The 24,925-nt window shown below is 61.6% G+C and overlaps 2 protein-coding genes across 3 annotated transcripts; one reads left to right on the top strand and one right to left on the bottom strand.

The window, feature by feature from the left end:
- The first annotated feature begins 3,365 nt into the window (after nt 1–3,365).
- GRN (granulin precursor) lies at nt 3,366–9,104 on the top strand. 2 transcript variants are annotated; one of them, XM_012935587.2, is made up of 13 exons: nt 3,366–3,436; nt 5,672–5,816; nt 5,916–6,041; nt 6,153–6,237; nt 6,560–6,672; nt 6,768–6,903; nt 7,006–7,100; nt 7,289–7,412; nt 7,583–7,680; nt 7,761–8,006; nt 8,110–8,322; nt 8,409–8,648; nt 8,732–9,104. In XM_012935587.2, the coding sequence occupies exons 2-13, from the start codon at nt 5,679–5,681 to the stop codon at nt 8,867–8,869; spliced, it is 1,752 nt and encodes a 583-aa protein (XP_012791041.1). In that variant the 5' UTR covers nt 3,366–3,436; nt 5,672–5,678; the 3' UTR covers nt 8,870–9,104. The 2 variants fall into 2 exon arrangements, with proteins under 2 accessions (XP_012791041.1, XP_054988187.1); XM_055132212.1 differs by lacking the exon at nt 3,366–3,436 and adding an exon at nt 4,917–4,940.
- Nucleotides 9,105–9,260: 156 nt separating this feature from the next.
- On the bottom strand, nt 9,261–19,380 carry FAM171A2 (family with sequence similarity 171 member A2). The gene is made up of 8 exons (XM_055132211.1): nt 19,183–19,380; nt 15,949–16,176; nt 15,652–15,744; nt 12,502–12,660; nt 12,236–12,415; nt 12,027–12,143; nt 11,800–11,926; nt 9,261–11,100 (listed from the first exon to the last, which is right to left on the bottom strand). Exons 1-8 carry the CDS (start codon nt 19,298–19,300, stop codon nt 9,612–9,614), a joined length of 2,511 nt encoding a protein of 836 aa, XP_054988186.1. The 5' UTR covers nt 19,301–19,380; the 3' UTR covers nt 9,261–9,611.
- Nucleotides 19,381–24,925: the final 5,545 nt, after the last annotated feature.

Genomic DNA, 24,925 nt, shown 5'->3' with positions numbered 1-24,925 from the left:
GGCAGGGTGCAAGGCAAGTGCCCAACCCTCAGTACTGTCGCACCTGCAGAATAGCCTTTGTTTGGGGGGCTACCCCATGCTTGCATTGTAGGATGTGGAGAAGCTCCACCCTCTAAACGCCAGGGGCCCTCCCCCCGTTGTGACAACCCCAAAAATGTGCAGATGCTGCCTGACGTCCCAGGACACGTCACCACCTGAGGGCCGCTGCTTTAAGGCTCCTGTGCAGTGGACTTCAGTCCCTCAAGCTTTTGTCCCTCACCTGCCTTTTCCCGGGTTCATCGCAGCTGTGATTAAGAGTCTCAGTCTTGATTTGCTGGACACGTCATGAAAATCACATGAGTGTGCTGTCCGTACAAGCACCCTGGTGCCCCCGCATGCACGGGAAAGGAGCATGCGCATCTCTGTACCCGCATGCGGGCGGGTTCACCTTCTTGCCGGTGCCCAAGACACTTTCAGCCCCAGGCTGAGCTCCCCTGCCACCAACTTGAACCATCTGGTCCCTCTCCAGCCTCAGCCTGGCACTAAGTCTCCTCCCACCCACCCCCACCCACCACTGCTGCCCTCGTATTTGGTTTCCTAGAACCCCCTGTTCGGCCACTCCTCTCCTGCCAGTTAAATACTCTCCCACACAGAGTCAATGACAAGATGGCAGGCTGGAGATGCGGGAGGGTGGGGGATGGGGGGGACCTGGGAATCCTGGTGGAAGGAAGAAGACAGTGGTGGCGGGATTGGTGCTGGGACATAGTTCGTCTAAAACCCAACTATGAATACTTTACACATCATGGGGCTTTAATTAAAAAAATTAAAACCTTCCCAGACCCCTGTGAGTTCAAGCGTGAGTATGTTCAGCATCTAAAAACTGCCTTCCGGGGCTGGAGCGATAGCATTGTGGGTAGGGCATTTGCCTTGCACGTGGCCAACCCGGTTCGATTCCCAACATCCCATATGCTCTCCTGAGCACTGCCAGGGGTGGCTCTGCACTCAGTAGTAACCCCTGTGCATCTCCGGGTGTGACCCAAAAAGCATAATAATAATAATAATAATAATAATAATAATAAACAACTGCCTCCCCAGGCTGGCCGACTGGGATGGCTGAATGAAGGAAGGGGGCCACAGGCTGGTTGGTAACCAGTGACCATTTATGCCAGTCTCACAGCGTTAGTTATAGGGAAATCATGAAGGGTGGGGTTACACATGGTTGTGATTGAAACAATAAACAGATATTAAGCCCTTTTTCTTAGGGAAAGTTCTTCTAGGAGATTAATTCAAGGACAAAATCCCATCTAGGGGTTCAGCACTCTAGAAGATTACTAGAAGATCCGTTCAAGGGCGGGATTCCATCTAAGGGCATATTGTGTTCTTCTTTTCTTAGCTAGTAATGCATTTATTTCTAGTCATTTTGTATGAACACAGTAAGAGATATATTAAGCTTAAAAAGTAACTCTTTGTACAGACATCTCACTATATATCACAGACTACAGTCCTCAGGCCAGGTTAGTCTTTCCTAACCCCAGCAGGGTCCTTATTCAGTTATTTCTTTTTGGGTCATGACAGAGTTTGTTCCATATCCATGCTCTTAACTTATTATACTTATGACACTTTACTGGTCCCTTTCCGATTCCAGGGTAGCTTATGGCTTGCTCTGTGTTCATCCAAGTTCCTCACCAGGATCCTGTTTTGGGGGGTGTTAAGAAGTAAGGGCGGGGGCTGGAGAGATAGCACAGCGGGTAGGGCGTTTGCCTTGCATGCGGCCGACCCGGGTTCAAATCCCAGCATCCCATATGGTCCCCTGAGCACCGCCAGGGATAATTCCTGAGTGCAGAGCCAGGAGTAACCCCTGTGCATCGCCAGGTGTGACCCAAAAAGAAAAAAAAAAAAAAAAAGAAGTAAGGGCAACTGAGAATTAAGTCAAGTAAATATGATGGGTGCCCAGGAGTAAATGTTATTCGAATCAACGCCCATGTTACAAAAGCATAGTATCAACTGTCTTCCTGTCTAAACAAAAAGGACATTGCTAAACCATGCAAAGGACATAAAGGAAAGAGAAAAGCAATGTAGGATTAGGAGTGCCTGATGATGGGGGCTGGAACGATAGCACAGCGGGTAGGGCATTTGTCTTGCACTCGGCAGACCAGGGTTCGATTCCCAGCATCCCATATGGTCCCCCGAGCACCGCCAGGAGTAATTCCTGAGTGCAGAGCCAGGACTAACCCCTGTGCATTGCCGGGTGTGACCAAAAAAGAAAATAAATAAAACTTAAAAAAAAAAGGAGTGCCTGATGAAATTGGGTGTGTCTCAGGAGCACTGTGATGGGTGCAACTCAATAAACCTAGGCTCCCTGTGGGAGGGCCAAGGAGAAACCAATGTTATCCAACAAGCTCCAGCTCAAAAAGTTGCTCCCAAAGAGGAATTTAGTATCTCATTTACTTGGTAGTTTCCCTTTTATTCCAGGGGAGAGAAGATGTTTGGGCCACAGCCAGTGGTTCTGGGGTTGGGGGCGGGGTGGTGCTATTTCTAACTCAGCTGGTCATGGTCACTCCAGGGACCATGCAGTGCCCAGGACTGAGCCTGGTCAGCTGCGTGCAAGCCTCTGTACTGTCTCTGGCCCTAGAGTTGATCCAGAGCACATGACACGATACCTGACATCAGTTTTACTTCTTAAACATTTGGGTCACACCCGGTGGTGCTCAGGCTCATTGCTGGGGGGGCTGGGGGGTTCACTCCTGATATTTCTCGGGTATCCTATGCAGTGCCAGGGAGCAAATTGCAGCTCCCACGTGCAAAACAGGTGCTCCAGCCCAATGAGCTTCCTTAAAATTAGTCTTCGTTTGAACCCATATCTCCTTCTCCACCTTTCTAACAGCCCCTCTCCTCCGTGAGCGCTTGAGGACAGGGCTAAGGGCTCTATTCTTGCCCTCACAACCTCCTATCAATGCCCTTTGGGAGTCTGGCTGCCTGGCGTTTCCTGTGGGTTTGCTCAGAACAGAAACAGCAGACATTTCCCACATGCCAAACTGGTGAACACAAACGCTCTCGCGCACGCCCTCAAGGGGCAGCCCCCCGGGTTCCAGTGTGCTCGCGGAGGCGCTGTCTCACTCTGGCAAACTCTAGCAGGTGCCCGCGGGAGTGGGGGCTGGCAGCAAGGCAGGCACGCGGACCCGGGCAGAGCTGGCCAGGTTGTCTGTCACATGGTTCTCTAATCACATGATCCTTAGAAACGGGGCGTAGAAGCCGGGAGGGAGGAGATTGAACCGAGTAGGAAAGAAGTAATAATTCCACGATGGCCCCGCCCCCGTGTCTACCGGTAGCCTATGGGAACGCGACGCCCCGGACATCTGGCCAATGGGGACCGAGGTGGGCGGGCCACGGGTCTGGGAGGCCCCAGTCTGCGAGCCGCCGGGCTGCTGCTGGTCAGCGAACTTGGACCCCGGCAAAGGTAAGCGGCGTCCACGCCAACTCCTCGCTCACTGCTTCCCGGAGGCGTCAGCCTGGGGGGTGGGGGGAGGTTGAAGGTTCCTTTGCAGTCTCAACCGGGAGCTAAGACTCGCTTAGAGCAATTCCTTGGCGGATTTCTGCTGCCCTGGACGGAGGCAGAGGCGGTGGGGGCGAGCGGAGGGCGCAGTCGCCCGCACTGGAAGGGGCTCTGCCTCCGGCACCCCTGGAACTTGCAATCAGCTCCCCCCCGCCCCGGGCCGCGGGGTTCTTGGGTCGGTTCCGCCCCCCCGCACGCCCCCATCGGGCTCCGGCCGTGGAGAAAGTGCTGGGAGGACCCGGTCGGCCGGGAGCAGAGGGGCATGCGGAGTGGGCTGGAGCCTGGGCTCCCCCAGAGCTGGCGGGGACCCGGGGGTGCGGACTGCACCCCTGCTGCCCCTGGCTCTGCCTTACTTCCTCTTGCGGGGGGTGGACCCAGCCAACTTCCGCTGCGCCCCGCCACTTTTTCCTCTCCGCTTTCTGCGGCCGGACTCACCTTTGGGGGAATCCCCTTCCCCTCTGGCGTTCGGAGTTGGGGGTTGCCACCTAGTGGGAGAGGGCGGAGTTGGGGGCTCGGAAAGACTCCCGACATCCCTGTCTGCAGGGACAGTGGAGGCGGGGTGGGACTGGGAGCGTGCTCTGCACCCGACAGAGGAATTTGGCTCCCCCCACCCCACCCCGCCCCAGCTGCCCGCGCATCGCTTTCGGTGGCCGCGCGGAGCACTTTCAGTTGGCGCGTCCTTCAGTGGCCCGTGTTTGCATTTCCCTAATGGGGATGCCGGGAAGGGAAGTCGTGTTTCATAAATGACTAGCGGGGCGGCCGGCAAGCTGCCCTGTGGCCCGTGGCAGGTAGCCAGCCAGCCCGCGGAGTCGAGGCTGGGTCCTGATGAAGGCGGGGTGGCTGCTTGTGCACGCAGGCTGAACTCAGGAGACACTCCCCCGCCCTGGGGCCAGAGCCCGGGGCGTGGCTCTCGAGACTCACGGTCAGGGGGTGCAGAGATGCGACCCCAGCACAGTAGCAGTGTTTTCCCCAAAGAGGGGACACTGCCCCTTGAGGGGTGCTGGAATGATGGGAGACTGCAGTAGCCTGGTGTGCAGCTGGGGGGCGCTGTTTGTTCTTTCAAACATTAAGGTGGATTTCCCCGCTTCGGGGGGGGGGGGGGGGAGGATACTGAGGTATTTATTTTTCTGAAAGTGGGGCGTTAGCCCAGTAAGCTTGGGACCCTCTGTTCTACTTAAACACCAGGCTTCTGTCCTCCTGGGCTTGGGGGCCCGCCACCGGGGAAGGGAAGGGGTCCTGTGCCTGGGGGGCCATCAGATGGTCACCTCTCCCCGATTCGCTGTGCGACAGAGACATGTGACTGACGTCCCTGAGCCTCAGTTTCCTCCTCTGAAAAGGATAGGTAATAGTCACGGCGTGGATCGGTGTTCGAAAGAAGCAAGAAGACAGTGGCGGGGGATAGTAGCAGGTTCGTTGTCCCAAGACACCGAGCTGTAGGCTGTTGTCCCCTCGAGGTGGTGAAGATGAAGTGAGAGGCTGCCTTCCCCCGGCTGAGGGTGCCCCCCACTCACAGATTGGCATCTGGTGGTGGTATGGGTCTGTTCCCACGGCCAAGCTTCGCTCCAGCGTAAGGGGGTGGTGCCTTGGGCATCTAAAGATCCGTCGGGGCCCTGAGTGCACAGGTGTCCCGGCAGTGGCCCCTGGGGAAGCTCTGCTGGCCACACTTCCCCTTTTATCACTTTCTCAACCCCGTGGTTTCTCGGCCACCGTGTGGCCTCTCAGCGGGGAGCAGGTGTGAATCCCCGAGGCTGAGGCAGTCTGGAGGGGCTGGCTAGGGGAGAGGAACCCCTTCTTACACCTCACCCTGTCGTGCCAAGACTGCTCGGTGCCCTGGTTCCCCCGTGGTGGCCACAAAACCCACAAGTCCTTCTGATTTACACACTCCTTCATTTCGACACTCACTCTAGAGGCAGGCAGGGTGTGGGGCTGGCGGCCGGGACTGAGATTGGCATAGGGACCCTGGGTCTGTGCTCCCGCTGCGTGTGGAGGGGACTGCCTCTTAGGGCCCCCCCTGGGTACCGAGTTGGAGACCCCCCCCCCCGTGTGGTGGGGGGCGGGGTGGTGGTGACTGGGCCCTGGACTCTGTGCTCTGTGGTTTGGCCAGGAGCTAGTGGCCCAGGGCCTCTTGGGATTCTGCAGGTGGACTATGTGGACCCTGGTGAGCTTGGTGGCCTTTGTGGCGGGGCTGGTTACCGCTACACAGTGCCCAGATGGGCAGCACTGCCCTGTGGCCTGCTGCCGGGAGCCAGGAGACACTCGCTATAGCTGCTGTAACCCACTTCCGGTGAGTGGCCGTCACCCGGCCAAGGCTGCGTGCCTGGGGCGCCCCCGAGGGTGGGTGGTCTTCTGGGCCCCCTCAGCTCAGGCCTCCTTCTCTCCCCAGGACACAAGGAACCTGGCACCGAGCCGGCATCTGGACATACCATGTGGGGACAGTGGCCACTGTGCCGCCGGCTCCTCCTGCGTCCTCACCGTGTCAGGGGCCTCCAGGTGCTGCCCATTCCCAGAGGTGAGGTGCCCATGAGCTCATGGGGGTTCGGGCTGCGTCTGCATGTCTCCTGCACGCCCCCCACCCCCTCCAGACAAGGGGCCTCCTGACACCGGCCTCTCCCTCCTCCAGGCCTTGGCCTGCGCAAACAGCCAGCATTGCTGCCCCCGGGGCTTTCACTGCAGCGCCGACGGGCGCTCGTGCATCCGGACACCAGGTGTGCTGGGGGTGCCTCAGTGGTGTCCCCGCCTCCCCCGCCCCCCCGGGCCTTACTCCGGCGGCATCTGTCCTAAGCAATCTCCCGGCTCCAAGTGGAGGGGAGGCTGGCAGGAGAGAAGCGGTGACCCCGGGACCCCGGGTGCGGGGAGGGCAGGGGGGACTCCAAGCTGGAGAACTGGGCAGACACTGGCCGGTGGGGAAAGCGGGTTGGGGTGCCCGAGCCAAGCCCGTGACCTCGCAGGAGCCCCCGGGCCTGCAGCTCCTGGAGTGAATGTGGTGCGGCCGTGGAGGGCTGATGGGACCCCGGGTCCTGTCCGCAGGTCCCAGCCTTCTGGGCGCCATCCAGTGCCCCGACAGCCACGTCGAGTGCCCCGACTCTTCCACGTGCTGCCCTATGACAGACGGCTCCTGGGGGTGCTGCCCCATGCCCCAGGTAGGGGCGTGGGGAGCTGGGGGGGGGAGCCCAGGGGCAGAGCGAGGGGGGGGAGCCCAGGGGCAGAGCGAGGGACTGATCGAGCCCTCTCCTAGGCGCTGTGCTGTGAGGACAAGGTGCACTGCTGCCCCCAGGGCTCCACCTGTGACCTGGCTCACGGCCGCTGCCTGTTGCACACGGGCCCCCAGCCCCTGGCAGTGAAGGTCCCTGCCCAGAGGGTCAACAGGGCAGGTGAGGTGGTGGGGGAGCCTGGGCTCAGGGAGGGGAGTGAGGAGAGGGCTTGCCCGCCTCCCACACCCCCGGGGCTGCCTTCAGGCCTCTCGAACCTTCTAGGAATCATTTGCCCGGACGGTCGGTCCCAGTGTCCTGATGCTACTACATGCTGTCAGCTGCCTAACGGGACATATGGCTGCTGCCCGATGCCCAACGTGAGTGAAGGACCAGAGCGGGTAGCCCAAGGGTACTGGCCTGGATACTCCCAGTTGCTGGCACTGCCAGGCGGGACAGGCCTGCTGGTGGCCCCCAAGCCTGGCCGCTCGGGACTCATGCTGCCCCCTAGTGGACAGCAGGGGCAGTGCCAGCCAAAATGCACCAAGTCCCCTCCCTGCCCACCCAGGCCATCTGCTGCTCTGACCACGTGCACTGCTGTCCCGAGAACACCACCTGCGACCTGGCCCACAGCAAGTGCTTCTCCGGGGACAAGGCCACAGACCTGCTTGCCAAGCTCCCTGCACACCCGGGTACGGCAGAGGCACAGGGGCCGACCCCTCTCCCCTCCCCCCCACCCCCACACACTGGGCCTCAGGGCCTCGGCCAGGGTGGCGTCAGCAGACCCCTCCACCCTCAGCGTCCACTGCCAGCCCCAAGCCCCAGCCCCGCTGACCGTGTCTCCTGCCTGTCCTGTCTTCAGTGCGGGACGTGAAGTGTGACACAGAGGTCAGCTGCCCGGAAGACTCGACCTGCTGCCGTCTCCAGACAGGGGCCTGGGGCTGTTGTCCCTTCGTCCAGGTACCCAGGAGTGGGGGGAACCCGGCCTGCCTGGAGGGGGTGGCCGGCTCAGCCCCAGGCCCACCGTGCCCTCCCTCTAGGCCGTGTGCTGTGACGACCTGGTGCACTGCTGCCCCAACGGCTACCGCTGTGACACCAAGAAGGGGACCTGTGAGCAGGGCGTCCGTCAGGTGCCCTGGATGGAGAAGGTGCCCGCCCGCCCCAGCCCGCCCAGCCCCCGCGTCACCGGGGGCGATGTTCCCTGCGACAACTTCACCAGGTGCCCTGAAGCCACGACCTGCTGCCGGCTGCTGTCAGGGGACTGGGGCTGCTGTCCCGCCCCGGAGGTGTGTGGGACCCCTTTGGTCAGGCGCAGTGAGGGGAGGGGGGGCCTTTGAGGGGTGGCCCCACCCCTGAGCTCAGCCCCCCCCACTTCTCTGTGCCCTGCAGGCTGTGTGCTGTGCCGATGGGCAGCACTGCTGTCCCAAGGGCTACCAGTGCACGGAGGAGGGCGAGTGCGAGAAGGAGCGCAGGGTGGTGGCTGGCCTGCAGAAGACGCCAGCACACCGCAACACCAGCTGTGACCAGCACACCAGCTGCCCCGAGGGCCAGACCTGCTGCCCCAGCCTCCGGGGGGGCTGGGCGTGCTGCCAGTTGCCACACGTGAGTGCCCGCCTGCCCGCCGAGGGGAGCGGGGTGGGGGTGGGGGTGGGGGTGGGGGCCGCGTGTCAGCGCCCCTCTGCCCCCAGGCCGTGTGCTGTGAGGACCGCCAGCACTGCTGCCCCGCGGGCTACACCTGCAACGTGAAGGCCCGAACCTGCGAGAAGCAGGCAGCTCCGGCCCCCCGGGCAGCCCCCGCCGCACACTTGGCCCTTGGCCCCCCGGTGGCGGTGGGGAGCGTGGCGTGCGGCGAGGGACGCTTCTGCCGCGACCAGCAGACCTGCTGCAAGGCCCGCGGCGGGAGCTGGGCCTGCTGCCCCTACCCCCAGGTCAGTGTCACCACCTGCCGCGGGCAGGCCACCCACCGGGCAGAGCCGGCCGCCGTGCCACTCACCCCCTCTCTCCTCCGCAGGGCACCTGCTGCCCGGATCAGCGCCACTGCTGTCCCTCTGGCTTCCGCTGCTCGTCCAGGGGCGCCAAGTGTGTGAGCAAGGAGACCCCGCGCTGGGACAGCCCTCGGAGGACTGACACCCCCAGGCAGCTGCTATGAGGGACCACACCCGAGACACTGCCACCTGCAGCCTTGCCCAGGGGGTGCCCACTGCTCAGGCCTCCCCGGCACCCTCCTGACTCTTCTGGACCCTCCCCTGCGGGGACCCCCCGCCCCCATGGGCCCCTGAGGCCCCCACGGAGGGCCTCCCGGCCCAGACCTCAGTGGAGCCTCCTGCAGCGCTGGCCAGGTGCTCTTCGCGGGCGCGTGTGCCCAGTAAAGTTTGTACACTTTCCTAAGGGCTCTCGTTGGCTCCTTGCTTCTGCTGCTCGGGGAGCAACCCCACCCGCCCCCTGAAAGACACACGGAGCCAGCTCGTCGCCAGTCATATATTCGCTGTGTCAGTCCCATCACGTTCCCCCCGTCCCCAGAGCAGCCCCAGCCACCAGGCCTGGGGCGCCTCAGCTCAGAGGAGACTCAGCAAGCAGCACCCCTCCCCTCCCAGGGGGCCCCAGAACGCCCCTCCCTCCCGGCCCTCACACTAGCAGCTGAGGCCGGACTGTCCCCTCCAGCTCCCCCACGATAAGAGCGTTCTATGTACAGCCGTGCTTGCGCGGGCACGCGCCCCCCACCCTGCCCTCCTCCCGCACCTCCCAACGGGGGCCTGCACCCCTCCCACCTCCCTTACGGAGGCAGACGCGGGGTCCCTCCCAAAACATCACCCAGCACATACCACGGGGCCCTGGGTAGCTCTGCGGGGGCGGGGGGCAGGGGAGGACTGGGTTCCGGGGCGGGCGCGGCGCTACTTGACGTTGAACACCATCAGCGGCCGCTCCTCGCGCCGCTGCCACGGGCTCTTCTTGTCGCCCGCCTCGTCGCCCACCTCCACCCCCAGCTCGTCCTCGGGGCTGGTGAGCGAGTCGCGGCGCAGCTCGCTGGCACTGCTGCGGGAACTGTCCCCGCGGCTGCGGCCCCGGCCCCGGGGCACCGTGGCCGCCCGACCCTCGGGCGCCGCCACCTCGTCCAGCAGCGGGGTCAGCGAGTTGTCCTCGGGGGAGCAGAGGCCCGTGCGGCTCTCGCTGCTGCTCGGCTCCGTGTCCTCGCTGAGCGCCAGGCGCGGCGGCGCGGGCGGCGGCGGCGGGGGCGGCGGCGGCGCGGCCGCGGGGACCCGCTCGCGCTCCTCCCGCAGTGGGCGCCGGCGCGCGGGCCGCGCCTCGTGCACGTCGACGCCCGAGTCCAGGCTGGCGTCGGTGCTGCGGCCGCCGCCCCCCGCCTGCAGGTCGATGTAGGAGTGGCGCACCTGCGAGTTGGAGCGCCCGTCGAGCGACACGAACCAGGCGCGCGGGTGCGGCTTCACGCCCAGTTCCAGCAGCTTCTTCTCGGTCAGCGCCTGCAGCTCCCCGTTGAGCTGCGCCATGGTGGACTCGTTGAACAGCACGGGGATGGTGACCGAGCCGCTGACCGGCGCCGAGCGCCCGCCGGCCCAGCTCTCGCTGCCGCCGCCGCCGCCGCCGCCCCCGCCGGCGCCGTCGCCCCCCGCGCCCGCGTGGCCGGGCATCAGCGGGCGCTGGGCGTCGGGCGCGGGGAAGGGGCGCGCGGGGCCCGGAGCCGCGCCCTCGGCCGGGGCCGCCTCCTCGCCCGCGCCCGCCGCGCCCGCCTCGCCGCCCAGGCGCACGTAGTGCGCGGGGATGACCAGCGTGGGCATGACGTTGCGGTACACGCTGTCCTTGAGGTGGTCGATGGAGCCGCAGAAGATGAGCTGGCCCGGCTGGCTGAGCGACGGCGGCCGCGACAGCTGGTCCACCGACTGCGACAGCAGGAAGTCGGGGGTCTTGCTCTCGGCCGCGCCCTTGTGGCCCAGGTAGTGCTCGAAGGGCGGCGGCGGCGAGGGCGGCTCGTGCAGGAAGGCCGCGGCCCCCGCCGGGCCCCGCCGGTACTCCTCCAGGCCGGCCTCCAGCCCGCCGGGGCCGTCCACCGAGCGCGCGCCCTTGAGCCCCGCGCCCTCGGCCCCGCGCGCGCCCGCGCCTTCGGCGCCCGGGCGGCTGGCAGAGCGCGGCTTGGCGCGGAAGAAGTCATCCCGCGAGGAGGCCAAGTCCCGGGAGCTGGAGAAGGCCGAGTGCAGGGGGCCCGGGGGCGGGGCCTCGGGGTCCCCCGGGGGCGCGGACTCCAGGGGGCCCCCGCAGATGAGGTGCAGCTGCGACATCGAGGTGGCCTGGTCGCGTTTGTTGCCGTCCGAGGGGCCGGAGAGCTGCAGTTTGCGGTGCTGCTGTCGCGGCTTCAGACAGCGCCTCCTGCGGGGGAGGAGCAGAGCGGGGGGCGCTCAGGACTGGGCAAAGGGGGTGGATGTACTGCGGAGAAACCTGGGGCTCGGGAAGGGGCTGCGGAGCCCAGGTGGGTCTGGGAGAGGTTTGGGGAGGTGTCCAGGTGCGCCCCCTCAGGTCAGCCCCTCTGTGGGCTAGAACCTCAGCTAAAGTGGGGTTCCAGAGGGCGCCCCAGCCAAGGGTAGGTCCTGTCTAGACCCCGGGGTAGTGAGAGCAGGCTGTCCCAACACACACACGCACACCCCCACACACATACACGCACGCACCCCACACACCACACACCGTCTGCGCTTCCTCCACCAGCCTGGCAGAGCCTGGCACAGGGCTGTGCAACCAGCTGGGAGAGTCAGATGCAGGGGCGCATCCTGGGGTCCAGCTGGAACCAGGCATGAGACAGCCTGGGAGGGGGTGCATGGCGGCGGGAGGGGTAACCTGGAGCCCAGCTCTGCTGGAACCCGGCATGGAGCAATCTTGTGGGTTTAGGGAGTGGCCGAGGGGGCCCCCCGGGCCTGAACTCTGTGCTGGACACCAGGCATGGAGCAGCCTCAGTGGTTAGGGGATGGATGTGGGGGCGTGCCCCCGACCCCAGCTCTGTGCATGGAGCAGCCTCTGAGGGTGTCCCGGACCCCGGCTCTGTGCATGCGGGGGGTCACTGGGCCCGGCACTCACCGGCAGTAGTAGATGAGCAGACACAGCAGAATGAGCACCAGCAGCGCCAGGGCCGCCAGGATGGTGAGCAGGAAGATGGTGTGGTAGGTGCCGATGTCCTGGATGCCCGATGTGATGGTGACCAGCCCTGTGCCAGGCAAGGGGAGAGTAGCCCAGGTGGGGGTGACCTGACTTCCTGGGGTCCCCTCCTTCCTGTCTCCCAGTCTCTTCCTCCTTCCTCTACTCACCAGTGGTGGGCGAGGCCGTGGCCGCTGCCCAGTACCCCAGCTGGGGGGACACGAAGGTCCAGCAGAGCTGCCGGCCTTCCTTCCGGATGACTCCAGTGCCATTGCGCACCCACAGTCCTGAGGAGGGGGCTCGTCAGGCTCCCGGCTCCCTCACCGGGCCCCCCTCGTCCCCACCCAGAACTGCGGCCCCCGAGGCCCCAGGCACTCACCACTCTTGGGGTCGAACCTCCAGGCAGGAATGCTGGTGCCCACGCTGAGAGCGCGTGGCTCCGAGGACACGGGCAGGGACAGGTGGATGGGGCCTGAGAGAGGCACCTCCGTGCCATTGCCAGTCAGCAGGTGGACACTCACGGCCGCCAGGGGCATCAGCTCCAGCCAGGAGCCGTTGCCTGAGGGCAGGGGACATTGGAGCTGAGGACTGACTCCGGGAGGGGTCGCAGCCCTCCCTGCCCGCCCTCCCCCCCCACCCACATACCTGAGCCGGACGCCTCAGTGCCCAGGAAGGCGGGGAAGGCACGCATCTCCTGCTGGGTGCTGGCCAGGGTGAGCGAGGCCCAGAGCTGGCTGTAGGTGGAGCTGACGGGCAGGCGGGCTGCCCGGCGCTGGAACTGCACCCAGGGCTGAGAGCGGGAGCCTGCGGGGAGAGAGGGCTGCCGTGGCCTGGCCGGGCCAGGGTTGCTGGACCAGGTTGAAGAGCACGCGTGTGAGGAGGAGGAAAGTGGGGACACTTGGGGAGGCAGCGGGGGCGGCCGTGGCGAGAGCTACGTGAATCTCAGAGCTGAGTGGGAAGGGCGGGGGGGGGGGGATGTCTGGCACTGAGCTCTAGTTAGGTGCTATTCTGGGCTCAGTGCTCAGGGGGTCTCTCTCAGCAGTGCATGGGTGGCCAGGGGGATCAAACCAGGGTATCCTGCAGGCAGAGCCTGGACCCTGGTCCTCTGGGATATCTTCCCAGGACCCTGGACATCTTTTTCCCATATGGTCCCCCGAGCACCGCAAGGAGTGATTCCGGAGTGCAGAGCCAGGTGTGACCCCCGAGTATCACTGGGTGTGACCCAAAATATGCAGAATGAATAAATAATTTTTAAAAAGTGAATGCTCATTGGGTGGGGGCATGCCCGGCGGTGCGGACAGTAGCCCTGGCAGAGCCCCGTGCTGGCCGCGCCACCAGGGCAGGCACCTTCACCCCTTCGTGGGGCTGGAGAGAGAGAACAGGGGCGAAGGCCCTTGCCTGGCAGTTCGGCTGACTCCATCCCTGGCACGGTATGTGGTTCCCTGAGTACACCACCAGGGTCACTTCTGAACACAAAGTTAGGGCTAGCCCCTGAGCACTGCCCACAATAACAAAACAAAAAGTTACAGAGTGACCAGGGAGCTGGCTGCAGAGAGGGCTCAGGCTTCGCACCTGCAAGTATCCAAGTCCCATTCCTGGCACCAGGTGACCCACCCTGAGCAGCCAGGTGTCGCCCCGGAGGCCCCTGCGCCCCACTGGTGTCACCCAGGTGACCCGGCACACACGCCATTGGACTGGATAGTGCCGTGGCACCAGGCCCCAGCACCGAACCACAGGGTGTGGCTGGCTGAGTGTTACTGGAAATGACGCCTAACCCCAGAGCACTGCTTGGGAGGGCCCCCACACTCCAAAGTTAGTGATTTTAAATTCTATTTACAGGGCCGGAGCGATAGTGCAGCACCTAGGGCGTTTGCCTTCCATGCGGCTGACCCAGGTTCGATCCCCGGCATAACCATATGGTCCCCTGAGCACCGCCAGGAGTAATTCCTGAGTGCAGAGCCAGGAGTAACCCCTGAGCATCACCAGGTGTGACCCAAAAAAGCAAAAAAAAAAAAAAGTGGTTCAAAATATATTTACATTTGCTTGTATTTTTGTGTTTGGTTTTGTTTTGGGACTACACCTGGCGGTGCTCAGGGCTTACTCCTGGCTTTGTGCTCAGAGACCACTCCTGTCAGTGCTCAGGGGACCATATCGAGTGCCGGAGATCAAACCCAGGTCAGCCGCGTGCAAGGCAAGCGCCCTCCCCGTTGTCCTGTCACTCCGACCTCATGTATTTCAGTGACAATCGTCACTGCAGTAGGCAGCCTGTGTGTGCATGTGTGTATGGTGCACACATGCATGTGTGTGGCCTCTCTGTCTGTCTGGGGGTGGAGAGGACCCCTGGGCCCTGCCAGGAGTGATCCTGAGCACTGCTGGGTACGGCCAAAAAAAACAAAAGAATTCAAGCACCGAGGCGTCATGGCTACACAGGGTCAGCTTTAAGGCATGCGGGTCATTGCTCTGCGCAGGTGTCCTCTGTCACCCTATAAATGGCACAGCAGCCCCTGAAGCCGCTGCCGTTCTATGTCCCCCTGTGACGGAGGCAGAGAAGGAGGCAGAAGCTGTCACTTGTCCCAGGTCATAGTCTCGGGCCCAACTGAAGCCGGGTATCCTGCATTCAGAGCCTGGACCCTGGTCCTCTGGGATATCTTCCCAGGACCCTGGACATCTTTTTCCCATATGGTCCCCCGAGTGCCGCAAGGAGTGAATTGGCACTGCAGCCAGCCAGGCGTCTCCCCGGCTCCCCTGTGCTGACTGTGTGTGTGGTGGGCGGCCCTGGGGGGTCTTGCGCCGGAGGGCGGCCCTGCAGTGCCTCCCTTTGCGGGGGCCAAGGAGTCTGGGCTCAGCCTTCCAGCAGCGGAGCCGTGGGAGGGCTTGAAGCTAGGGGGCAACAAAGGGCTCGTCTGCGGGTGCAGAAACCTGCAAAGACATTTCAGAAGCCTCTGACTCAGGCTCCCAGAGCCGCAGAAGAGCCCAGGAGTCAAGCGGGAACAAGGCCGCCAGCGAAGTGTCGCTCGGGAAGGGCATGTTCCCACCGCACGGCCCCAGGTGCTCCCTGCCACGAGCCAGACGGAGCCTCCTTCTGCCACCACAGGCCGAGGCGCCCCAGAGCACCCCCAGGCCCCTGGGGCCCTGCCGCCGCCGCCTCCTGATTCCCCCTGGGACGGTGCCTTGGCTCCCTGGTGGACCCAGGGCGCCCTGGCAGGGGAGAGCGTCTCGGCTGCTGCCTCCGGCTGTGGCCAGGGGGTCTGTCTGCCCACGCTCTGTCCTGCCCAGCGCCCGGCAGTGCTGGCACAACACAGACCCGCTGCCAAGCCTGTGCCGCCGGGCGCCAGATTGGTGGCCCACTGCCACAGAACATGCCACTCTGCGCTGGCCCGTGGACCCAGCGCGTGTGTGTGTGTGGAGGGAGGGGAGAGACCAAGGGCAGCCCCGGCTCTAAGAAACACTTACTCAGCACCTTCTTTGTTTTTGTTGTTGGGTCATGCCTGGCGGGACGCAGGGCTTACTCCTGGCTCTGTGCTCAGGGGATCACTCGTGGTGAGGCTCAGGGGGCCATAGGGGGTGCCAGGGAGCCCTGTCCGCTGTACTATTGCTCTGGGCCCCTACTGACCCCCCCGCTGCGCTGGGTCTTGCAGCCTTGTGCTGACCCAGTCCTGACCTCAGCGTGTCACACCGGCCTCTCCCTGCAGGAATCAGAGAGGTTAAGTGTCTAGCCCGAGGGCACCCAGCGGGCGCGGGGAAGAGAGCAGATCCCGCCCGAGGAGGGCAGGGGTGGACGGGCGGGAGCCTTACCAGGGGAGCCCAGGAGGATGTGGACCAGGTCCTCGTACAGGATGAGGGTGGCCGGCCGCTCGGGGAGCAGGTAGAGGCTGACGGACGCATACACTGTGGGAGGGGGACCCGGTCAGCTCCAACCACCTGCCCCCGACGCCGCCCGAGTCCCAGTGACCTCCCCCGCCTCAGCCCCTCTGCATACCCCAGCCCGGGCAGCAGCTGCCGGAGCACTGCCCCCTCCGCCCTCCCGGGCTATTCTGGGAAGGGGCTGAGGGGGTCAGCTGCTGCCCCCCCCTCCACCTGCCCCTGACTCACAGGGCAGCTTGTCAACGCGCCAGGGCACGGAGTTGGTGAGGAAGCCCGGGCGGGCGGCAGTGACCAGCACCCAGGTGCCCAGGCGGTAACTGAGGGGCAGTGTGGCCACGCCCTCCGAGTCAGTGGTGCCAGCGGCCAGCAGCATCCGGTTTCCAAACACGTCCACTGAGGCCTGGGCCAAGGGCACCAGCTCCCCGCTCACGTACACCTGCACCTTGATCAGGATCTCTGAGGGGAGACAGGGGAGCAGTGTGAGGGGAGTGGCTTTGGGGCTGTCCAGACCACACTAGGTTTTTGGCTTTTATTTTTTGGGTCATACCCAGCGACACTCAGGGGTCACTTCTGGCTCTGGTGCTACTCAGGGGATGCTGGGGATCGAACCAGGGTCAGCTGCATGCAAGGCCCCAAGTGCCCTAACCACTGTACTATCTCTTAGGCCCCCACACCAGTATTATGAGACCCAACGAGTCTGAACATCTGAAAGTCAGAACAGCCGGAGAGAATATGGTGGAACAGCCACCATATTCCCCAACTCTAGCACATGTGTTTTCCCACGTTCTCACATTTCTGAAGCTAGCTGTGCCTCTGATTAATGATACCATGATTATATTTGGCAGCATTTTGTCCTTTCCATGGGTACACAAAAGCCCATGATGTATTAGACATGGTAAAAATATGCTCTTAGCCCATTTTACAGATGAAGAAACTGAGGTGCCATGAGCTTTGATACCTGCACTAGAATGCACCAGATCAGGGGGAGATCTGGGCTCCAAACCACCTCTCCGCTGAGCCCTATGGGGCTGCTGTCAGGGCAAGACACGGCAGGGTGCAGCCATTGGAAAGAGCGGAGTTATTTTGAGTTCCCAGGAGAAATGTGAGAAAGAGGTGCAGGGGACAGGTCCCCCCGCATACAGCCTCGTACGAGCCTGGATGCCTTCAGTTTTCTCACCACAGCCCTGAGCACAAACAAGCACCTCCACCGTCCTGCTCACATACGCTGCCCACCCCTCCCTGCTGGTCAGCTAGAGCCAGTCCCCATGGCAATGCCCTCATTCCCTCGGGCAGGGAGCTGGGGCCCTGGCAAAAGGAAGGAGACAGGGGGGAGGGGGCAGCCCAGGCCCAAGGGAAACACGGAGGGTGCAGGACAGAGTCCAGGGTCACTGCTTTCCAGCCACTTCTGCCCCTGAGCCCGGACAGCCAGCCTGGAGGACCCCAAAGTTTCTCTTTGGATTCCCGGGGCCACACCCCTGATTCCAACTACCGGGGGGCAGGAGAGACAGTACAGTGGCTAGGGTGCTTATCTCACATGCAGCTGACCCGGGTTCGATCCCTGGCCTCCCACCTGGTCCTCCAAGCCCACCAGGAGTGATCCCTGAACCAGAGTGTGGCTCAAAGACAAAAACCAAACCCAAACCACGTTGGCCCCATGCCTCACCCCTGCTGGCAGGGTCATGCCTGGGAAGGCCCAGTGGCCTCAGTGAGGGGGAAGCTGGCATGGCCAAGGAGGGTCCAGGTACAGAAGGAGGAGCCTGGGGAATCCACAGGCATGGGGCGGGGCGGGGGAGGGCAGGGAGCGCCCCAGGCGCACCCAGGCCCTCAGCAGTGACAGGTGCCCCCTCTCCGCCCTCCAGCCCAGGCCGGCACCACGCCTGCCCCTGGCATCCCATCCAGCTGTTGGCCTGCGCCTCTTCCCAGGCCGGGGCCCAGCTCTGTGGGGTGGGCACACACCCAGCCCCTCCCTCGATGGGTCCCCCACCCACCCACACCCCCATGCACCAGGAATCCTGAGAAGCTGCGGGTCTAGAAGCAGCTGGATGGGGGCAGCTGGGAAGAGGGGACTCCGAGACCCTGAGCGCGGGTGAGAGAATGCTGCGCTCGCCACACGACTGAAGGGGGGAGAGGGCAAGGAACACACAGGGTGACAAGCCGGGCCCTGACAGACCCACCTTCCTTCCCCTCAGCCTGGGTTTCCAGCCAGCAGCTCAGGAGACCTCCTCTCCTGGCTCCATTCCAGTCAGTTTCCGGGGCTCCTCCAACCCCCACCCCGGGGTGCAGGCGTGGAGAGAGGCTTCTGGGAAATGAGGCCTATTCCTCCTCGGCAAAGCAAGCAGGGGAGACTGAGGCACCGGGAGCTTGTCCCGGGCGCCCAAAGGCTCCGGAAGCCTGACCCCTTGGGGTTTCCGGCTCTCCTGGCTTGAGCCTGCCGCTGTCCAGGAGGAAATCCGAGCCCCCCCCTTCTTCCGGACCCCACTTCCCTCATCCAGACCCCCCTCACCTTGCTTTTCCTGCCAGCTCCTTGGGAGGGGGGAGGGGGAGCGCAGGGGTTCCAGGCAGGGAGAGGCTGGGCCCGGAGCCTGGGAGGTGGGCACAGGGCTGAAGGGGGGCGTCTCACCGCCCAGCTACGCTCCTGATGCAGGAACCACCCCGCCTGGCCTCACACACCCACCTGCTTGGGGTGAGGGCTGGGGCTCCCCAGTGCTGTGGGAATCTGTGATGAGGAGGGGGTGGTCTGGGGAGGGGCTGGCCAGGGGCCTGCGAGATGGGGACCCTGCACCTGCCCCCCACCCCCTGCACTGCCTGGCCCAGGCACCCCGGCCTGCCACGCGCCCTGGGTAGGGAAGCACAATGTACCCGTCTTCCCAGGGTCCCTCCACTGCCATCCCCTCCACCGTCATGAGCATCACCTTGGTGCACCCCAAATTCTGAGCGGGGGCGGGGGGGAAGGGCTGGCTGGAGGCTGTCAGGCTCGCGGCGAGAAGCCACCCGCCCACAGCCTCACCCACTCCCCGTCCCCTCCCCCTCCCCGCCCGCTGCAGGCGCCCAGCGCCGTGGGGCCCCGGGTGGCGGCCGCCGCTGCGCCCCCGCCTCGCCGCGGCCGGGAGCGCGGACCCCGCGGGGGGCTGCGGAGCGGGCGCCCGCCCCAGCCCGCCCCTGGGCGGGTGTCTCGGCTAGACAATGGCTCCGGCAGCAGCGCCTCGCGGACCCGCAGGGAGAAAAACAAGGCGGGAGGGGGCGGCGGCGCGGAGCCCCGGGGTCCCTCCCTCCCCATTGTGTCTCCCCGAGACCCCCGCCCCAAGCTCTGCCCCTCCCGCCTTCCCGGCCCCGCTCCAGCGCGGACCCCAGGTCGCCGAGCACCCCCTCACCCCCGGACCCCGAGCGCCGCGGGGAGGGGGTCGCGGGCGGAGGGGGGGTGTCGGGGACCCCCCGTCGCCGCCCCGCCCCGCCCAGACTCACCCTGCGGGCTGGGGGGCTCCGGAGGCGACTTGCCGGGAGCCCGGGAGGCGCCGCCGAGCAGCAGCCCCAGCAGCGGCAGCAGCCGCGCGAGGACGCCGGGGCCACTCGGCGGCGGCATCGCGGGGCGCGGCCCGGCCCCAGCGGCCCAGGCCCCCGCCCGGCCGCGCTCGGCCGGCCCCGCTCCGCCCCGGCTCGGCGCCGCTCCGCGCTGCTCGCGCTCCCGCTCTGGCTGCGGCGGCCGCTCGGCGCGATTGTCTCCGCCCGTGGAGCCGCCGCCAGCGCCCCCTGCAGGCGGCGCCCCGGCCCGGGGTCTCCCGGCGCCGCCCCCTCACGGCCGCCCGCACTGGCGCCCGGGGCCCACCCCGCCGCCCCCTCCTCGCGCTGTCAGACCCTGGCGTGCCGGGGAGTGGAGCGGGGAGGGTCCGATCATCAGGGTCGTTGGGGTTCCAGGGCCCCCGGACCTGGTGTGCCAAAAAATGTGGGGGAGTGGAAACGACCGCTGCTTCCAGCCCCCGTCTAGAGGTGCCGTGCGGCAGGGTCGTATCTCCAAACCGTGCAAGGACTGGGGTTGGGGGGCGGGGGATGGCTCAGGAAGTCTAAGAGCGGCCAGAACCAGACTACAGCGGGAGGGATCTTGCCTCGCACGCAGGCGATCCGGGTTCGATCCCCGGCACCCCACAGGATCTCCCGAGCACCTCCAGGAGTGACCCCTGAGCACCGCCAGCTGTGGCCCAAATACAAACTAACAAAGAAGAAAGTCTATGAGCTGCATCAACATCCACAGGGGCTTTCAGAGATACAAAGTGACCCCGTAGGAACCTGTGAATTGGTCCTTGACTCGCCCTGTCCAGGAAACCGTCACTGTGTAGCTTGCAGGTCTTCCTTTACAGAGGGAATTGCGGGGCTGGAGCAATAGCACAGCGGGTAGGGCGTTTGCCTTGCATGTGGCCGACCCGGGTTCAATTCCCAGCATCCCATATGGTCCCCTGAGCACGGCCAGGGGTAATTCCTGAGTACAGAGCCAGGAGTGACCCCTGAGCATCGCTGGGTGTGACCCAAAAAGCAAAAAAAAAAAAAAAAAAAAGAGGGAATTGAGGCGCCGGAGTGCTAGGACAGTGGGGAGAGCATTTGCCTTGTATGCGACTGGCCCAGAGTCTATCACCAGCATCCCATATGGTTGCCCAGGAACCGCCAGGAGTAATTTCTTTTCTTTTCTTTTTTTTTCTTGGTCACACCCCGCGATGCTCAGGAGTTACTAGTGGCTGTGCACTAAGGAATTACTCCTGGCGGTGCTTGGGGAATCATATGGGATGCTGGGGAATGAACCCCGCATTAGCCTTGGCTGCTTGCAATGCCCTACCTGTTATACTATCGCTTTGGCCCCTCCAGGAGTGAGCTCAGAGCTCCGCTCCAGTTACAGGTTACTCCTGTAACCCCTGAACATCACTGGGTGTGGCCAAAACAAAAAAATTAATTAGTTAAATTCGAACAGGAATTGAGGGGCTGCAAGAGATAATATGGGCACAAGACATTTACACCTTGCATGTGATTGACCTGGGTTTGATCGATCCTGGCACCCCTTATGGTCCCCTGAGCGTCTCCAAGAGTGATTCCCTGAACTCAGAGTAAGCCCTGGAGCACGGCCAGGTATGGCTCCAAACCAAGAAATAAAGGGAGAGTTGAACTATAGCAACCTGGTCCGTCGCACCCTGTCATGAGTAAAGCCTGACATTAAAGTGAGAATGGTAGTCATTCTCTGTCAAGGGTAGCTGTAATGAGAAAATGGTGATGATTTAGGGATTTAGGCCTGGCAGGATCAGGGCACAATAAACAGCACCATGGTTGGTCTTGGTGACAGGTCAGTGGCGGGGCAGTCTGGGTGTTCAGGAGGCTTTGTAGAGTTGGAGCAGCACTGAGAAGGACCCCTGGCTCTAGCTGTTCTAGTTCATGTTGGAACCTGAGTCTTTCCTTTGTCTTCAGCCCGAGAGACCCACGGTTGGAGTCAGTGGTGTGTCCCCGCCCTTGCCAAGCTCCTTCCTTCCCATTTCTGGTCGTCAGTATCACCCAGGATGGCTAAATCCCATACAATTGGCTAGTCCCTGCCAGGACCTATCAAATTTGTCACCTCCTCTCACAGTATGGTGTGACAGAAAAACTGAAAACCTAGGACAATGACCTTGTCCCCAAAGGACAGTAAGTATCTCTCTGGTAGTGTCTTCTGATTAACAGGACGGTATGATAGGTTTATTTATTTATTTATTTAAATTGATTTTTTTTTCTTTTTGGGTCACACCCGGCGATGCACAGGGGTTACTTCTAGCTCTGCTCTCAGGAATTACCCATGGCGGTCCTCAGGGGACCATATGGGCTGCTGGGAATCGAACCTGGGTCGCCGGTGCAAGACAAACAACCTACCCGCTGTGCTATTGTTCCAGCCCCTATTTATTTTCATTGTATCACCATGAGATACAGTTACAAAACTTTCATGTTTGAGTTTCAGTCATACAATAATCAAACGCCCATCCCTCCACCAGTGCACATTCTCCACCACCAATGTCCCCAGTATACCCCCCTTTCCAACCCGCCCCCATAGATTTGTTAATAAGACCACCTTCCTCCCTCCCCTCCTCCTTCCCTCCTTTCTCTCTCTCGCTCTCTCTTCTTCTTTTTGGTTTTTGGGTCACATCTGGCAGTGCTCAGGGGTAACTCCTGGCTCTACACTCAGAAATTACTTCTGGCCATGTTCAGAGGACCATATGGGATGCCAGGAATTGAATCTCAGTTGGCCTCATGCAAGGCAAGCATCTTACCCATTGTACTATCACTGAGGCCTCCTCTTTCTTGCTTTTCTTTCTCTCTTCTCTCTTTTTTTTTTTTTTTTGCTTTTTGGGTCACACCCGGCGATGCTCAGGGGTTACTCCTGGCTCTGCACTCAGGAATTACTCATGGCAGTGCTCGGGGGACCATATGGGATGCTGGGAATTGAACCCGGGTCGGCCACATGCAAGGCAAACGCCCTACCCGATGTGCTATTGCTCCAGCCCCTGTCCTCTCTTTCTTCTCCTTTCTTTCTTTCCTTCCTTTTTTCTCTTTCCTTTCCTTTCTTCTTTCCTTTCTTTCTTCCTTCCTTTCCTTTCCTTCCTTCCTTTTCTTTTTCTCCCTTCCTTTCTTCCTTTTCTCTCTTTCTCTCTCTCTTTCCTTCTCTCTATCCCTCTCTTTTTCCTTTCTTAAAAATTTCTATCTAACTAGATTTCCCAGTTCAGTTCTTATGTAACCATATTTTGGAACCTCATCACAGGATTTAGCACTCTTCCCTGGTGAATTTTGTCTTGTTGGTTTCAACCCAACTTTACAATCTGTTAAGGCTGCCGGGAATCTGCTTCTGTCACCCGTTGTAGGGTGTTTCCTGCCAGTAACTGTCATCTCCGGTTGAAGAGCAGTTTCCTCTGCCTCCATTCAAGGGACCATAATCCTACCAGGTTTCTGATGGCCAGGCTGGAGCTTTGGGACACTACCCCATGCCCACAGAGATCTTCAGCTTTATCCAAATTGGGCAGGGCAGGTTCCAATCTGCAGCTCTATCATCCAACACACCTTTTGTTAGCACACAAATGCCAAGTGCTTTGCTGTATCAAGATAAAGACTATTTGCTGAGCGATAGCACAGCAGGTAGGGTGTTTGCCTTGCACGCAGCCGACCCAGGTTCAATTCCCAGCATCCTATATGTGTTCATCCCCTGAGTACCGCCAGGGGTAATTCCTGGGTGCAGAGCCAGGAGTGACCCCTGTGCATTATCGGGTGTGACCCAAAAACTCAAAAAAGAAAAAAGATAAATAAAGATTGTTATATCCCTAAAGACAATTTGAGGGGCTGGAGAGTTAGTAAAACAGGTTGGGCACTTGCCTTGAATGGGGCTGACCCCAGTTTGATCCCAAGCACCACATATGGTCCCCTGAGCACAACGAGGAACGATCCCTGAGCATTGCCAGTGCGGCCCCCAAATGAAAACAAAGCAACAAAAAAGATGATTTTCTGATGCAACCCACCTGCAATGGTAGAGGAGAGGGGAGGAATTTGGCTGGTGTTCTAGGATTACAGGTTAATCTTTTCCTAAATGTTCCTAATCACCACACAAGGAACCTGTTCTGGAACTTGCCATGCATGGATATCAAATGGTTCTCTTCTTTGAGCAAAGGCAGTCGAGTCGCCAGCAGCTGGGTGAGGTTCAAGTATTGGTGTCTCCCCAACTCTCTGTGTTAATCTCAAAGCCTTCCCTGTGGCCAGAGCTGCTGCCTGACCTCCCCACTGCCCCAAGCCCCCTCCTATGCCTGCCTCAGGCACTGGGCCTCTTGCTTTTACTTAAATACGTCACATCCCTCACTGGCCTAAGACCTTTCACCCACTACTCTTCTGTCTGCAGCACTTTCTTCCCGGGCTGTTCATCTGCCTATTACCTCAGCTTAGGGGAGAGGCCTTCCCCGGCCGCTCCACCAGGACACCAACCCTCGCTCAGCACCCTCGGAGCCTGTCATCCCATCACTATCTCCCTCCCTTAGAAATTATTTCTGGCTCTGCATTCAGGGGTCTCTTCTGGAAGTGCTCAGGGAACCATATGTGGTACTGACAATTGAACCCAGGCTGGCTGGCCACATGCAAAATGAGTGCCCTACCCATTGTATTATTACTCTGGCCCCTGACGATATATTTTCTTTAATAGTGTGTGTGTGTGTGTGTGTGTGTGTGTGTGTGTGGCCAAACTCTGCTCTGTTCAGGGGCCACTTCTGGCTGTGTTTGGGAGTCACTCCAGGCGGTGTTTAGGGGTTAATTAGGGGTTGAATCCAGGACTCCCACATACTTTGGCCCTGACTATATATTTATTCTTCTCCTTCTCCGCCTCCTCCTCCTCCTCTCCTCCTTCCTCCTCCTTCTTTTTCTTCTTCTCCTCCTCTGCCTCCTCCTCCTCCTCTCCTCCTTCCTCCTCCTTCTTTTTCTTCTTCTCCTCCTCCCCCTCCTCCTCCTCTTCCTTTTCTTTTTGTAACCTCTGATCATCATCAGGTCAGACCCAGTGATGCTCAGAGTTTATTCCTGGATCTGCACTCAGGAATTTACTCGTGGCAGTGCTCGGGGGATCATATGGGATGCGGATCCAACCCGGGTTGCGTGCAAAGCAAAGGCCCTACCCACTGTACTCTCACTCCGGCCCCCTGACTGTATATTTCTTCCTTCATTCGCTCCTGGTTGAATGTGAAGTGCCTGGGGTTTTGTTCAAGGTGCCATCCCAGCACTGGATAGGATTGTTGACCAGGACTTGACTTCTTCTTGTCCTCGTGCACGATGAGTAAGATCAGCACAACTAGCGTCAGAGATCCTCAGAGCAGCAGCTCTTTACTGCTCACACGCAGTACAACTGAGGCAGCGGCCATAGCAACCACACCACATACCTTTTTCCCCAGAGGACCCAGAAGGAAGACCAGAACAGGCCAGAAAATAAACCAAAACAACCCAGAAGCCCAAAGATCTGCTCTCATACAGAAAGTGCTCCCCGCCTTGCTCTCCGATTGGTTGCTCCTTTATGTAAATGATGGTGTGTGGCGCTGACCAACCAAGTCACAAATGCCCTATGCAAATAAGAGCATGTGACCGACCAATAGACTAGCAGATGTAAATGAGGCACGGCTGGAGGTCTTGATTCTCTGGGCCCTCCTTCCTTCCTTTCTGAGTGACAGACCCAGGCACTGGTGAG

This window comes from Sorex araneus, chromosome 3, assembly GCF_027595985.1.
Source record: "Sorex araneus isolate mSorAra2 chromosome 3, mSorAra2.pri, whole genome shotgun sequence".
Lineage (NCBI taxonomy): Eukaryota > Metazoa > Chordata > Mammalia > Eulipotyphla > Soricidae > Sorex > Sorex araneus.
Note: the sequence above shows the minus strand (reverse complement) of the source record. Positions and strands in the feature narration are given on the sequence as shown.